We start from the raw sequence: 15,795 nt of genomic DNA, 5'->3' as shown, positions 1-15,795 counted from the left end.
ATTGAAAAAAAAATGTCGATAATTCAATGCTGCTTAGACTGCAAATAAAACAGGCAAACCATACTTAGGGTTTGATGCCGTGTCTACACTGCATTAGAACTATAAACGCAAGACAAGGCTTTAATTACACTCCTAGTGTGTCAATACTATACAAGTAAAACCTTTCCTTCGCATATACCGTGTGTGCCCCACGTAGCCTGTGCCAAAATTTAATATATGCAAGTGCAGCGTAGCTGGACAGAACCAGTGTAATGTTGTTTGCCTTCGCTTGGAACAAGTCATACGATTTTTTTATAATTCGCCTAATTGCACTGTTAGTTATTATTAATTAATGGACTTATCAAATAATATATTCAGAGCAAAAGTCACATTTATTTATCTCCCAGACTTAAATTGGTCCCAAGACCAATTTCAGGCATGGAAGTAAGCTTTTATGTAACACGTATTGAGCAATAAGAAAAAGCTAGATAGGGAATTTTTCAAGATGCTGCACACTTTTCTCATTGACAGTTTAGTTCTGAATATAATATTTGAGAAGTTGATTAATAAGTAATAATCATGCAATTAAGCAAAATAAAAAAAATGGTCTGACTTGCTCCAAGCGACGGTAAACAACTTTGGTTTTGACTTGCTATGTGGCACTTGCATGTTTTTAACTTTTGGCATAAGTTATATGAGACACACTGTATATCGGTCTCAATTTGGACTCTACAAATTTCACATACAGACCACGCAACGAAACACACAGCGATGTCAAACTTTCTGCACGAAGGGATCAATACGGGAGTGGTACGTGAGCTGATCCACAAAACTGGAAAGAAGTGCTTGTTAATTAGGCAAATAACAATGTGTTCAATGTCCCATTTCTAAATTTTAACACTTGTCTATAACCCTATAATGTCCTATCTATCTTTAAAATTAAGGGGTTTTACGTGCCTAAACCACGGTCTGATGATGAGGCACGCTGTAATGCGGGACTCCGGAAATTTGGACCTCCCGGGTTTTTTTTTAACGTGCACCTAAATCTAAGTACACGGGTGTTTTCGCATTTCGCCCCCATCGAAATGCGGCCGCCGTGGCCGGGATTCGATCCTGCGACTTCGCGCTTCGAAGCCCAACACCATAGCCACTTAGCAACCACGGCGGGTGTCGTTTTTTTTTTTCTAGGCTAATTTTCTTGCTCAAAATTTTAATTTGAGCGTGGGAAACTTGACGAATAATCTTTAGTAGCGCTTTGGGAGCTTGGAGCGAGTTCTTAGTTGTGGATAGTCCAGCAAGCTAATTACTAGTTGATTGCTATAATAATATTTACTTATGTTACATTTCATTGCTTCTGTACAAATGCGTTCTTCATGGCCAGAAACAAGCGAGAACAAGTTGTTCTAATTTCCATGGGCGTGAAACCGCGCGTTTAGGTTTTATAGGGCTAGGCAAAGCAAAATTTATATCACACATCGAAATCTTGAGTTGGATGGCGCGCTGAAAAGATTAATTAAAAGCTGTCTCCAGGCGCTTTCGGCGGCACCTTTTTGTGGTGGACCATGTCAGACAGCTGACAGTATACCCATGATAAAAAAACAAAAAAAAAACAAAGAAGGCTTGTACGACGTGTTACCGAAACTTTCCAAAACAACAATAGCAGTAGTCGGGTGTTTTTTTTTTAAATGTATGTATATTTTCGCACGTGAAAAAAAAGACGTCTGAATAATTCAGCACTCGGCGGCAGAAATGCCTCCGACACCTAGGCCGCCGCTTTGCTGCAGTCCTGAAAAGGGTTGGGCTGCTTTGGCAGCTGAGTGCACTTGAAGGCGCGGGCAAAGTCCTCGTTCGTCGAAGTCACCCTGTTGACCCAGGCAGCAAGGCCTGGTCTGGCTGTCCCACGAGAGCGCTGGATTACCGACACGATAAGCCATGCATTACTCCCGCAGATCATAATTGAGAATAATAATGAAAGAAATCAGTCATATACAGCAAGAAATTGAGGACTGCCAGTAACGCGCGCACGCACGCACAATCAAGCGCCAACACAGAGCAGTAGGTATAAATATGAGACCGAGACGAGAGAGAGAGAGAGAGAGAGCAATGATGTATAGAAAGGCGCGGAGGTTAACCTGAGTTACAGTAAAATTTCGATAATGAGAATTTCTCGAGTCCAACAAATATTTGTATCTGAAATCCGTATGGTCAATAAAAGAGCGCAATCACAGCACCAAAATAGAGGCAATTTGTGACATACTTGACTATGGAAGTACTCGCTGTCCTATCACGTTTTTTTCTTTAAATAGTGGACGATTGCACAGTCTATCAAGGACTGCGCGCATCATTCACCTCTCGCCCATATATAGCGCTATCAGACACAAAGGAGACACGTGGATGTATTGCCACGATGGCGTGTTTCACCCCCAGATGAGAAATAACCTACGGGATAATGGGAAAAAGAGCCCACACAGGTTTACCGAGCGTTCACAACACAATCAAGCCTAGATTTTATCGCTGCTGAGTGAAATAATTCTCGGAAGAATTCACAGGTTATCATGCCAGTACAGACTTCTAAAACGTGATAGAATTAGGACGTCCTATCATTTGACGATTATCCGTCAACATCCACATGAACCTACTCCCTCTCCTGTGACCATACGTGAACTATTACGAACTTATGATATATTCCGATGCAGTCCACGTGCCCCTGACGACTTTGATATACCAACGGTTATAAGAGACTATTATAGGCAGGAAATTGCAGTCCAACGCCCGCCCCACTCTCCACTCCCTACATGTCCTACATCCGGGATCCTATGACGCACTGCTCGCGCTGTGGGTCATAACGTGTGAAATAACGTTTGGGTAAACGTTATTTCAGGTAATGCCAACGCCCACCACCGTGCCAGATACCCTACGGAACCCCGTCGCAACTTTGAATAGCTGGGATGCCATGGATGCTACAAGACGTAAAGCCGCGAGCAGGTGCTAGTTAGCCGAGCTCGCGACATTGCCACGGCGATTGGCGCTTTGGACTAGGAACCTCACTCTTTGAACCTATGTCAAGAACAAGGTTATTTCTCTCTCTGCCTACCTGACCCTCACGAACTTATGATAGTGATTCTGTCTACACTTGTGTTGGATCATCGATATGTTGCTCTACCACGGTGTATTTTACGGACCACCAGTGTCAGCAGACCACTAGTATCACAGCAGCACAACGACTGCAGTTTGGCGCACAAATTGCGTGACTAAAACGCCTCACTTATTTTGTTATTCTTAGGGCATATGTCGCACTAAAAACTTTGAAACGGCGCATATCATACATTGTTATCAGGATCGACAGGTCCAGGAATATGATTACACAGCTTCGAGATCAGCTCGCCGGGAGCTTTAGGTTCATCTCACTATAGCGAAGGCCATTGACTGTCCTGTACAATGCGATGACATTCAAAGAACTGAAAAAGAATGAACAGCGGCGCAAAAGTGGTGGCGCGAACCTTCTTCTTCGTAGCGAGCATCTGCTCAACGTCGGGACTGTTGGCTTCGCACTGGTTGAGTGCGTAGAAGAGGAAGAAAAGTTGCTCGGGGCTCAGGTGCTCCAGCCCCGGCAACACGAGCTCTGGTGCGCCCGGCCACGCGAGGAAGGCGCGAAGCGCCAGGGACAGCGCCCGCGACTCGAGTGCAGCGTCCAAGTTGTCGGGAGCAGCTGTGGTCCACTTCGAGCAGTGGTTCCGCCCCGAGCGCTGTTGCCGCTGCAGCCAGCGCAGCAGGTGCCGCAGCACTGGCTCGTAGGCACGTACGCCTGGACAGGAGGAGGAGGAGGAGCTGAACGACGCCTAGAAGGGAAGCCAATACGTTCCAATTCTTGCCAGCATTAAGGCGACTCTAACGGCTACGAAGACGACGTCGAGCCAAGTATTGGAACGTGTCTGTGGCTATGTTTGCATGAACCCGACAGGAACCGATCGAGTCAGAAGTCGAGCTTAAACAGCCTGACTCTAAAGTGTTTACATGAACTCTTAGATGACGAGTCGAGATTGCTGCGACAGCCTGCGTAGAGGCCAGAGATAAGACAACGCGTCCGGTTAATCGTTCTTATCTACGAGACACCTACCCGACCCGTCCGCGTTTACAAGTGCGCTTCAAAGGGTCATGCTGACTCAGCCCGACTCGACAATCGCTCAGCACGACACGCTAGCGTTGGCATGATCACGACAGGCAAATACCAACCCGACAAGCGGGCCTGACCCGTTTCCGTCGGTTCATGTAAACGCCTTGAATGTGACTTCAGGTGTCGGCGCGTCTGCCATTCTTTTTACATTTCTTCACTTCAACGTCGTTACCGCCGGGATCGGTCACTCGAAAGGGTGAGTGCTGTGCGATGGCCCTGGGCCCTTGAAGGGTCTAAACTCGTTCGCTCAGTAGTTTTTCGATCTATCAATTGAAAAGCAAAATGATAAGAAGTGAACGGAAAGCGAAATTGATCGTTATATATTTAAGGGACCATGCGACAGCATTATGACTGTATATACTTTCAGTGTGCAGTCGAACTCTGGCTGGCAAGTTTTCGCCTTTCGTCGTTTACCCACCGTTGTTGTAGGGGTCAGCCACTCGGTACGACGCATGATTAGAAAAGAAGAATGACAATGAAATGGGTGGTCACAAACTACAGGCCCAAATTGCACCGTTATGAAAAGTCAGTGCGCAGCTGCTCTTTGTCATGCATATTCATTATTTTTAAAGATTAGTCAAACGGATACCACATGCAGAGCAACAAGTAAGGTAAACTGGTAAAATATTATTTCAAGGCCATATTTTCATTTATATGGCGGGAAATGGTTACAGATGCTAATTAGTGGGAGAATTGGAACGAAAAGTTCTGGCTTGAATGTCGTGCTCAAAACCAAGCACATGGTATATCGCGTGACGTACCTGTTCATGTTTGGGCCCTTTTCGTGCAGAAAGTGTTAAGACTAGCTAAGGCCGAGTCTCCAGTTACTTTAGAACGCTACGTAATTCTTGTTTATCACTTAACCGTAGTCCACTTCATCGGTTCGCGAATCGTTTGTCAAGATAAACCCCGTCAGAATCCGTGGCATCCCAAGGAGCTAATAGTGCGGGACTTCACAAGCCACCGACAGCCGGTCTTTCGTTCGTGCGTCTTGCCCGATTTGCCGAGACTCCACTAATGAAAAGGCTGGCGCTTTTGGTATTCCAGAAATGTAGTTTACCAATCCGGCTGAATTGTTTTTGATGTACTTTAACAAGCACAGCGAAAGGAAGGGCGAAAGCTCACCAACGCGTGCCACCTGAAGCATGGCCGTTGAAGGACTGGTCGCCCACAGCAAGTCCAACGCCGCCGGTGGTACCTGGAGTGTGCTCACATTGCAAAACAAGATTTCCATACAGCGTACCGAGCAGCTATAGTTTCAAACACCTGTTTCAAGCGCAGCTGCTTTGAAGCGGTAGCCGCGAGGAAGTGGGTCCGAATTCACAAAGCTTTTTGTTCTTTCGTTTCCTTGCCTCTGGCTAGCCGCCTTTGCTAACTATATGTCCAGCACCACGGTTGGCTAGAATTTTCTCTTGCGAGCGATTTTAGCGTAAGGGCCTTTTGTGAATACACGCCCTGGAAATGTGGCCGAAAGGTGGGGCCGTATCTACAAGAATGTTGTTACGCTGGAACAATTAGTAATACCACAGGCCAGCCAATCGTGATGTAGAACATATTGGTTGATCAATCTGGTCTATTGATGCAAGATTTTTTTCAGAAGCTTGCGGAAAAATTGTTTACCCCACTTCGCAAGCTAGTGACGGTTCAATTCTTTAACCAGGTTTATCAGCAGAAAGCAAGATACACGCGTCAAATTTTACGTACAAACACACATATATGCACACACGCATATTTATCACGTATGCACTGCACGATGCATCATGTTCATCAGAGTAAAAAATTGCTTACGAGTTGTCAATGCGAAAGCATGAATGGCGAATTGAACGCCGTTGAGCGGTCCTTCGAGAAAGGCAGCAGTGGCCACCAATGCCGGCAGGCGCACGCAGCAGCTAAGCCCAGTGGAGGTGGGAGAGGGAGATACGGACCTCGCGCCGGCTTCCGAGAGCGAGACGGCGGCACCCGAACGCGCGCTTATATGACTGCTTCGCCGACGACAAGCCACCTCGCCCCGCGGCGTCGCGTCGCCGTATCTGCTCCGTCGGGGCGCGCCTGTGACGTGGCGTCGCACCGATGCCCTCTCCGCTCACGCAACACCTGGCGCGCTAACATGGCAGCAGACGTTCCTATTCGCCCTCTCCACTCCGTCTAGGCGCGCTTGTGACGTGGCGTCGCAGCCAATGGGAATTCAGGTGCCGTTTCGCTGCTACAGACGCCGCCTTTTTCGTTCAATGGGCCATTTGATACTTTCATATCAATAAGGAAGCAACAATGTTACACAGCTAAAACTAAAACATTGAACAAAGCGGCTGGCTAATGGCAAACAGAACTTGGGAACGGAAAGCTTTGTGAATTCGGCCCCTGCTTCGTTTTTTCTCACGTGTGAGGAATGCGAGAGAAAGGTTGGCGGACCTGAAGCGTGGCCTCCGGGAGCCCCTTGACTGGGTCGTCGTCGTTCCCTTCTTCGTCCCCGCCGGTGGCGACTGACTGCTCTTCGCGCAGCACGACCCTGCAGCGCGTCGATAAGAGGCCGGGTGTCCAGTGGGCGGCCACGAACCGGTCGGGCTCGTTGAGCGCCAGGTGTTCGTTGACCACCTTCTCCTGCATCCAGCCGAACACGGCTGGTGCGGCACCCTTTGAAGAGGACGCAGGCCGAGCAGTCGTGTCGTAGAACCTGCATCGGGCGAAAGAGAGTTCTTTTACGACATTTACTTTTTAGATATTTTCTCCACTTCCTTTACTATTACTTATCTTACCACCACATTTACAGTAAATTTTCACGGCGGCTGACTCGTTTTCAGATGGGATGCCTTTTACGTTTATTTTACAGACGACTAACGTTTTCAAAACATGCAAGACGTCAGCTCGAATAATCCAGTATTCCAACTCAACCATGAGTTCTAAATTTTCACCAAACGATGCAGGTCCTTATACTTCAAATGTGCCCTTACGAGTAGTTTGCTTCTCTGTTAATGCTTTTATATGTCCACGCTATAGTCTAAATTCACCGATTCGCACTTGTCAGGACATGCAAGATGCTTGTTCGAATTGTCCTACGTCAAGCGTAAATGATCAGTTCTGAATTAGCTGTGGATTAAACTATTTATACACTTGAAATACCCTCTAATAAAAGCAATATCGCTCTATCTCCAGCACCCACCTTTATAAATAGGTGTGCTCCAATCTGCCATAATAGTGTAGACTCTGCCTAAAAGCTATAACGAGGTTGCAATATGCGGGTTAATTATAGCTTTTTAAAGAGTGTCGGCTGCTCAAACAGCACAACTTGAACTTAAGGTATTGGAGTTGCCGCCGTTTAAACAATCTTTGCTGATTTACACAAGGTGCACATTAGTAATGATTTCTAGTTGATATTATCCGCGGTACGCGCGATGCATCCTGAACAATATGCATTTCCCTGCATATTATAGTATGGGCATCTGCCGGGATTTTGCAGCATAGTCGAATTAGCAGCACAGACGAATTAAGCGAAATCATAGTAACAACGGATGCCAATTCTTTATCAGTTCAGATACATTTTGCCAAAAAGAAAAATTGAGTGTCTGTATAGGGTCCCCGGGCTCCGGAAGTGCGTTTCCATTGGGTGTCACTCGCCTGGCGATGTATGCCTGGCGCGTGGTGGCATTGTTGAGCCATTCCGGGGCAGGCCCCACCCAATGCAGGGCGTCCGCCCGGTCTGCCAGCATGGTCGAGAGGGAATTGTTGTCGGTACCCAGGGCCCCTGCCCGCAACAGGCTGGACAGCTGGCGGTGCAGGAATACTAGCAGGGTCTCGGCATCCAGGCCGGTCACTAGCGACGACCGTGTAGACAGAGCGTATAGCGCCAGCGCCGGCTCGTACTTCGCTACGAGAGCAAAGGCGGGAACGATGTTACACGGCCGCCATCCGCACTTAACTCGAATAACCAAGACGCATTTCTAGAGGCTTTGGCAAGCACAGGTTGTAAGGAGCAGACATCAAAGGCTGTAAAAAAAGACGCATTAGGCTAGAACCGAATACACTTAGGGCATATTCGGTTGAGTTTTACGAAGAATATGTATGCTTTACACGTGGTGTCGCCTCGGAAGTGCTTGCTAAAAGAAGCGAAGGAAGGCTTATGCTTATTGGCTTATTATATTCTACAGAACGTACTGCAAAATGTGAAACACAATGGAACACACAGTATGCGCATGCGCCAATTCGCCTAACTATCAATTTCGCTGCGGATAACACGACATATATTTTTAGAAATATTTTTAGGGAGCATATAGAAAAAAAAAGACCCTTCATGTCATTCCTACAGCCTTTTTACCATTGTAACTGAAATGCTGCCATTTCTACAGCATATCACTCCGCTGCCGACCATTACCTTCTTCAGATACGCATAGTGCGAACATTATATGCCTTATTGAAACACAGTTCTTTATGCTGAACGATACCGCATACAAAGGGAAAGTAAAATGAGACATCCACCCAATCGTAGTAATTGCTACAACGGAAACCCATACCGGTCTCGAAAGAAAAGCCTCACAGTTTTTTTTTTGTTGTTGTTCAACTGCGAGACATCTCTTTCGAGGAATCCGTATGGGCTTCCTTTGTAGCAATTGCTGCGATTGGGTGGATGTCTCATTTTCCCTATCTTAGTTACTTCTCTCTACGCTGCGGGTTTCCGCAGAGCTATTACGTCGATACCGCATATATACAGCATGGCTACGCGTTGCCTGGGGGCGTGCTGTCGTCAAGACGATATAACCAATGTGCCGGCCGATTAGAAGCGGTCACACATGTAAAGAAAGGTTTGCCGACGCGGCCCTAATTGGTCGGTGGCCTAGGCCTAATACAGGTTATAGTTGTGCAAATATACGCACGGTAAACAAAAGCTAGAGCTCGCAGAACGCACTACCGTGTGAAACCTCCGTGTGAAATCACAGACCAAAGGAGCAGGTGGTTTAGCAAGGATAACGCGTTATAATCTTAGTCATTACTGTTACGTCACGCTCGTTGGCCATGGGCGCCCACCTATCATTCGGACGCAGTGCTCGTCGGCAGTGCGGGCCGGCGCAACGTCATCGACATCAGTGAGCCGACAAAGCAGCTGCTTCTCAGGGCCGGCTGGCAGCAGGCGGGACGCCAGCAGAGATGTGCGCAGGCCCAGGTAGTTGAGTAGCTCGTGCTCCTTGACTTGCTGAAAACGTATAGAAAGAGTGAAATTCAGATATTTGCGGCGTTACATGTTTTAAGCAGGTAATTCCTCTCGCGCATGGGAGGGAGTGATAAGATACACCTTATCACACAAGGTATACACAAGGTCTAAAAACAATTTGCATCATTTGGGACGTACCTTTGTCACAAAACGATAATCGTTATCCTTCGTGCTTTCGTTTCCTTTCTTGAGAACTCTGCACTCACTGCACTTTCCTGTCAAGAATGCTATGCCAAGCTGATAACGCGCATGCCGTTCGTGACCTGGAGGTACCGAGCGCGCAGCGTCAAAGAAAATAAATGCGGGCAAGATGGATGACGATTATTATTGTGGGACAAAGATGCGTTAGAAGGGGTGTAAACTGTTTTTCGAGTGTAAGCTGAGGCCGCCCTGTAGGTTAATGGCGGAAAGCGCAAATTGAAAGTGCGCAGGGGGATTTTCTGTGCATATGCACTTTCACGACAGAAAAAAGAGGGTTGCTTTTTGGTGCAGACATCAAACGCCCACCTTTTGAAATAACTAAACTGATCTTAAATTTTCGCTCTTCACTTCGGCATCCTAATTGCAACGCCAACGTAATGTCTTTTGACCCGTCTTGAAATTGCGCTTACGAGTATTCATTTATTAGTAGAGGTTCGTTCTTATCATTTCTTGCGCGTTGTGAACGTCGCCACGAAAAGATTCGTGCGCAAGCCACGCGTCGCTGCCATGCACCTTGAGCAAGTCCGGCAGCGCCTCGACGTAGTTCGGTGCCCGGACGACGACTTCGCTGATGGCCTCGCGAGGCTCGAACGCCTCCTCGATCACCGTGCGCAGGTTCCAAGAGGCCCAGGCGCTCTGCGGTATCTTGGCGGTACGCTGTCGGCCGCCGTCCGGTTCCACCTCTGCACCGAGAAGCCGCTACAGGTTGTTACGGAAAATGTTATGGTGAATGACAAATCGAGCTTTGGCCACACTTATGTTCCACCAGAGTCAACTTCCGCATTTAGTATCACTGAACTGCAAGAACGAAAAGAGGGCCGACAGCGACTTTTGCGGCAGTAACTGCTTGTTTCACGCTTAGCTCCATTGCCGAATGTTCTCGTATACTCATCGACAGAGTGCAGTCACTCTTCCGATGCTGTAAAGGGCTCTTCTGCTTGGGGCACAAGTGGACCTCGACAGCTGGCAGCTGTTCTGCATCGCTCTAACTTGTTCTGCTCAAAGCCTCTATTTAAATGTTTCTACTTGTCCCAGCAACATTTAAAAAGAAAAGAAAAAGACAGTATCCAGAGTGACCAACGGTCTCTGTGCAAAGTTTCAATCTGCCTCTCTCCAATCCGGGATTTTTTTGCCTTTTCTCGTAGATTATGGTTAACTTGGAAGCACTTCGGCGCTACCCTAAGAGTTTACTGCGCCATTTCTCGATATTTAGTAATTAATAGTGGCTTTCAGATTTAAGTCAAATGCATTTTGTGACATCCGCCAATATATATAAAATATATTTTCACCCCGACACCTTTTCTTTGATTTTCCTACAGCAAGCGTTTTGAACACATGAGCCTCTGGATTTGAAAATCGCACACTGGAGGAAAACCTTATAAGCGGATTTAAGTGAACCTATAGGAATAGATCAATAAGAGCTTCAGCTGCTCTCGCTCCACCAACCCTTTCTAATTAACCCCTGTGCCACACGGGTGTAAGGCCTTAACTTTCTTAATGACATATTTCGGTCCGTGCTATTCGTGCATACTTAATTACAAAAAAACTTCGCGATGGCGATGGCTGTAGTGAAACGGTTAAGGTTGCTTGCCGGTCGCAATACAATTAAAAAAAATATTTAAGGAGGAAACGTTTAAGACATGACATTAATAGGCCTATTTTATGTAGTTTACTTCAGAAATGTCATTTTTGCACCCTGCCACAAATTGTATGAAGCCGAAGCTTTAGATGCATTCGATGGCCAAGTGAGTTCTGATGGTTCTGAGAATGGGGGGCATCACGCCGCAAAAAAAAAAAAAAAGAAAAAAGAGAGCTCTTTGTAAGGGAAAGTGAGGATAGATTAACTGTTCTTCGCAACAAATTCGTTTAGTATTGTCAGAATATGGAGACAATGGGAACGAGAGTACACGTTTAATGGCCAAGTGAGTTAAGTGAGGTGCGGGCCGAGTGGCATTAAGTTTTAATGCCACTAAGCGTGTCCGGGTGGCACGGGCATAGCGCGGTTTATTGCAATTTCTCTTGTATATGTGTTGGGGAGAGGGCGGGCAATAGTTTTACTACACACTGTCTTAAGGGGTTCATTAATACAAACCTTTCAGTCGAGCGAGGCAACGCCCCTTCTCTGAACTATTGCGCTTCGACACTTTCCGCCACTGTCCACCGTGCTTTCGCGCAGGAAACTCAGACGGAGCGCGCAGTCCAGACGCCAAAGAAGCAGGGGGCTGCATGCAAGCGCGTCATAGCCCAGGGCGCAGTTGCTTCTATTGATAAACTGGCAGCGGTGGCCCAAAACAGTGACCTCGTTCGCATTTGTCCAGAAATTGTGCTAGAGGGCCGAAGGAGTCCCTACCCGGCAGGTGCATCGTTGTGTTCCAGGGCGGGGGGTCGTCACCCCTTCGGGCCGAGTCCAATAGCTTTTCGACTCGGTTCACGTCGACGGGCGGCGGCAGTTGGCCTCCAGCCGACACGAAAGCCGCGGCGGCCGCCTGTGCCACGTCGCCTGGTGTCGCCGCGGGGCCGTCCATGAGCAGCCGGGGCTCGGCAAGAAACACGAGCCCGTCGGCACCCACTCCCATTCGCAGGAGCACCGGCTCGTTCGTGAAGTAGTACGCGTTGCCCAGAACCTGTGTGCATTCATAGGCGCAATTAACAAACGCAGGTAGATGGCTCAGCACCGTCTGTTTACCCCTTCCCCCTCCCCCTCTCCCTTTCTGTCGAGAGAGAGAAAAGAGGACTCCTGAATACGGAGTGTTGATGGCCCCTTGTTTGCTGCAATTGGTTCCGGTGTCCGCCTTAACACTTAGCGTGCCCGTCGCCCGAGTTTACTGCACTTGTTGGCACACAGTGCTCCGGTGGCATTGGCGACAAGTGCAGAGAGATTATCATTCGCTATCATGCACGCAGAAGATTGCGTTTCACTCCTCTCTGTGGAGAACCGTGACCGAGCGCCCTTATTGCCACCTCGGTGACCAAATATCTTTTGTGCAAACTGCTGTTTACTCTAAGGACTCGCCGAAGTTTGAATGGTTTAGGCGAGCTCAGAAGCTTGGATAACTGGTTATTCGACTTCAGTGACGCGTAGAAAGAGACTCGCTGGCTGGGGCAACAGATGCAGGAAGCAAGGTATCCGGATATAAAGTGGGCTCCCGCCTGAGCTGAATAGGTAGGAGGGCGAATATCCAGAAGTATTACGACTAGTAGACTCACAGAACGTATAAAAGTTGAGCAAGTTAGCTGGAAGGCGGTAGTGCAAACAAGGACTCAATAAGGAACGAATAGTGCAACAGTGTTGGCGTTTGTGTTGCCCTGTTCATTCCTTCTTGTGTCTGTATTTGCACGCCTACCTTCAGGAACAGAAACAATTTTGTAGGGAAGGTAACAATCACGGTAGTTTGCTAGAACGCACACGCAGACAACATATATGTGACAGTATGGTTCGAGTGTTTCGCTAGACCGCTGATCTGCGCATGGTGAGTGAGTGCTCATGAGGGTTTCGACTAGATTTTAAGGGCGCAGGCCCCTTTCCCAAGCGCATCACCCCTGAAGAAAGCTGAGCGCCATGCCGTGGTATGCTTGTGCCCATTTTGAACGAGCCAGTGGGTGCCCGGAAGCGGTGGGAATCGAACCCACGACCTCCTGCGGTAGGCACTCGATCACAAGACCATGGCTGCAGTTGAGCGCCCGCCGCGGCTTCACGGCTCCAAGGGGCGTCGTGATGTGAGATAGCGTTACGAAAACGGGAGCTCGCGACAAAATATTCAGCGCAACCCAACGGCATGGAACACAAGATAGGCCTCATTGCTTGACCTGCCTCTCTGTTTTTCGCGTCCTTTGTTCGCGCTATGGATATATAAAATGCGCGAGAACTACCGCAAAAAGAAACGCTTCGGTCGTGTTGCGTCGTTATCTGCAAGTTTTCAGACGAGCATTTAAACGCGCAAATGCGTCGGCACCTTGGACACGTCCTCGGCGTTCGCCGTGTCCCGACGGGGCTGCGGCCATGGTGCGACGCCAGCGCTGTCGAGCAGCTTGGAGCGAAACTGGACTCCGTCTTCGGGTCTTGGCTTGAGACACTTGCGGTAGAGACGCCGCAGTGCATACGGCAGCGACCGGCTTCCTGTTCTGCGCGCCAAGATCTTGTGCAGGGCGCGAGACAGCGCGGCCTGGTGCGCGTGATCTACTGTGCGTCGGTAGCTCCGTGCGTCCAAAGCCTCCGCCCTGCGTGAATCAATCAATCAATCAATCAATCAATCAATCAATCAATCAATCAATCAATCAATCAATCAATCAATCAATCAATCAATCAATCAATCAATCAATATTTCTCCTTTCTTTCTCTCTTTCTTATTGTGAACCTAAGGCAATGACAGTCCAGCTCCTCAAGAGAGACAACTATAGTATACTTATGCGACTTCAACGCGTCGATTACACGGCACGCTAACCCGGCATTGTGCTCACGCCCTAAATGCATACCACGTGGCGTCCATCACTCAAAGCAGTAATTACTCGAAATCCAGCTCCATCATTTTGGCGTCGGTATCTTGCACCGCTAAGTGGCTACGACGTAGCTCCGAAGGTATACACCGAAAATATGTGCTATGCAGATCATTTTTCTGTGTACAAACAGACACTCTGTTGAGCTTCCACTTTTCTCGACAGAAGTAGAGCGCGCAAGAAAGACAAAGACGAGCTGCAGTAATGCGAAACAGCAGAAGGCTGCAGATTGTCAGTATTCCTCTGCCTACAAATCACAAATATACCTATCAGTTTCGCCACATACTACACGGAAAATTAGAATTGTCTCTGCTTGAGGCACGATATGCGTGTATTTTATGGAAGATACAGAAATGGACATCTCATACATTGTATCAACACACGATTTTTTTCTTAGATATAGTACAGGAAACGTGATCGGAAGTTTCTTTGGCGCAGGCTCACTATTTCCACGGTGCTCACAAAACCCTTTATGGAAATATTCAGTGACGATGTAGCGCTAAATGCGAGGGAAATGGGCGAGCAGTACGTCGCATGACCTCTTTGAAGTTCCGCATCCATGATCTGAACCGCGTTCACCCCATTGCAAGGTATCGCTTAGGATTTCATATATATATATATATATATATATATATATATATATATATATATATATATATCATGTGACCGGCTTCTCACTCTCACACACTTTTTTCTGCTTTGGCACTCCTAACCGTGGAGGTCGGCAAAATATAGGAGGGAGCACTACGTCTAACAGCCAGCCTTGGCAAGCGAAAGCTCCGTGAAGCCACCGTGGTGGCCCAACACGTGACCTCTTGCGTCGAGACCACGGAACAAGAATCGATATTTGCTGACACGTTTGGTTCCCAGTAACTACGCCAGTAGTTTTTATTCGGTGCGCACTTGTTCAGCATCCCTACCGTGGCTCTGCCTGGAGAGCAGGAACACTAAAACCAATCGCGCACTTTGACGTGCGATCGCGTGTTGGGCCGACAGGTTTGGTTTCAATCGCGTTGCGGTATGCTCCCTCCTATCTGTTTCCTTCCTCGATGCTCCTAACGCTAACGCATTTATAGTGGTGTATACCGGCCGGCTCCCCCTCTGATCCAGTTGTTGCAGACGTGACCGTACAGGTCGCCGCACGGATTGACCGTCGTGTCCAGGCTGACGTTATTGGCGGCCGCAGTGCACGCCTCGGTACGGCAAGCGGCGGGGCGCTCGCCGTGGCGACGGGCCTTCAGCGAGACGTAGTGCGGCGCCTCCGTGCTGTCCGTGGTCTCGGGGGAGCGGCGAGGGCTCTCCCACTCGCTGCTCAACCTCGTCAGCGCGAGCACGCTGGCCAGCAGCAGGCCGAGCACGACGACCAGCGTGCCGACCACCGCGAGGCACACGGCCGAGCGGCCGCGCTCCGCCTCGTCGCCGCCAGTGCGAACACCACCGGTGTTCTGCGCGCGTATCGCGAAGATAGTCATCTTTTCAACGTGAAGAAACCTTTGTTTTCTACTGCACACAAGTACGGACAGCGAAATCTGTAGTGGATGCGTGCGCAGTATCGCAGCTGCTTGATCAAAGCGCACCTTGTGCATTTTCATTGAGCGGCCATCCATGGCTGTATGGCAGGTATTTCTGAGAAAGAATTAAGCAATTTTTAAATGTTTCCTGTGGCAGATAGCACATTCCTAGTCCTTGAGCTGGTCCACTCGAAAAGAGGGAGATTACTCGCACGATAAATTGAAATGCATAGTGT

At 48.3% G+C, this 15,795-nt stretch overlaps 1 protein-coding gene across 1 annotated transcript; it reads right to left on the bottom strand.

Moving 5' to 3' along the window:
* Positions 1-1,050: 1,050 nt before the first annotated feature.
* On the bottom strand, positions 1,051-15,550 carry LOC126532111 (uncharacterized). Its single transcript, XM_055070530.1, has 10 exons — positions 15,135-15,550; positions 13,508-13,772; positions 11,905-12,178; positions 10,068-10,237; positions 9,170-9,335; positions 7,694-8,015; positions 6,563-6,824; positions 5,279-5,351; positions 3,480-3,784; positions 1,051-1,888 (listed from the first exon to the last, which is right to left on the bottom strand). Exons 1-10 carry the CDS (start codon positions 15,518-15,520, stop codon positions 1,742-1,744), a joined length of 2,370 nt encoding a protein of 789 aa, XP_054926505.1. The 5' UTR covers positions 15,521-15,550; the 3' UTR covers positions 1,051-1,741.
* Between the last annotated feature and the right edge of the window lie 245 nt (positions 15,551-15,795).

The sequence above is a fragment of the Dermacentor andersoni genome, chromosome 5, assembly GCF_023375885.2.
Source record: "Dermacentor andersoni chromosome 5, qqDerAnde1_hic_scaffold, whole genome shotgun sequence".
Classification (NCBI taxonomy): Eukaryota; Metazoa; Arthropoda; class Arachnida; order Ixodida; family Ixodidae; genus Dermacentor; species Dermacentor andersoni.
The sequence above is the reverse complement of the archived record's forward strand: the minus strand, read 5'-3'. Positions and strand labels throughout refer to the sequence as shown.

Bases quoted from the DNA above. Each gene is read 5' to 3' on its own strand.
- LOC126532111 (XM_055070530.1), bottom strand. From the start codon at position 15,520: ATGACTATCTTCGCGATACGCGCGCAGAACACCGGTGGTGTTCGCACT. The intron at 9,336-10,067 runs GTGCATGGCAGC...ATACGTTTTCAG, and splicing joins CGCTGCCGGACTTGCTCAAG to CAAGTCAAGGAGCACGAGCT. The intron at 3,785-5,278 runs GTGAGCTTTCGC...CCTCCTGTCCAG, and splicing joins GCTTCAGGTGGCACGCGTTG to GCGTACGTGCCTACGAGCCA.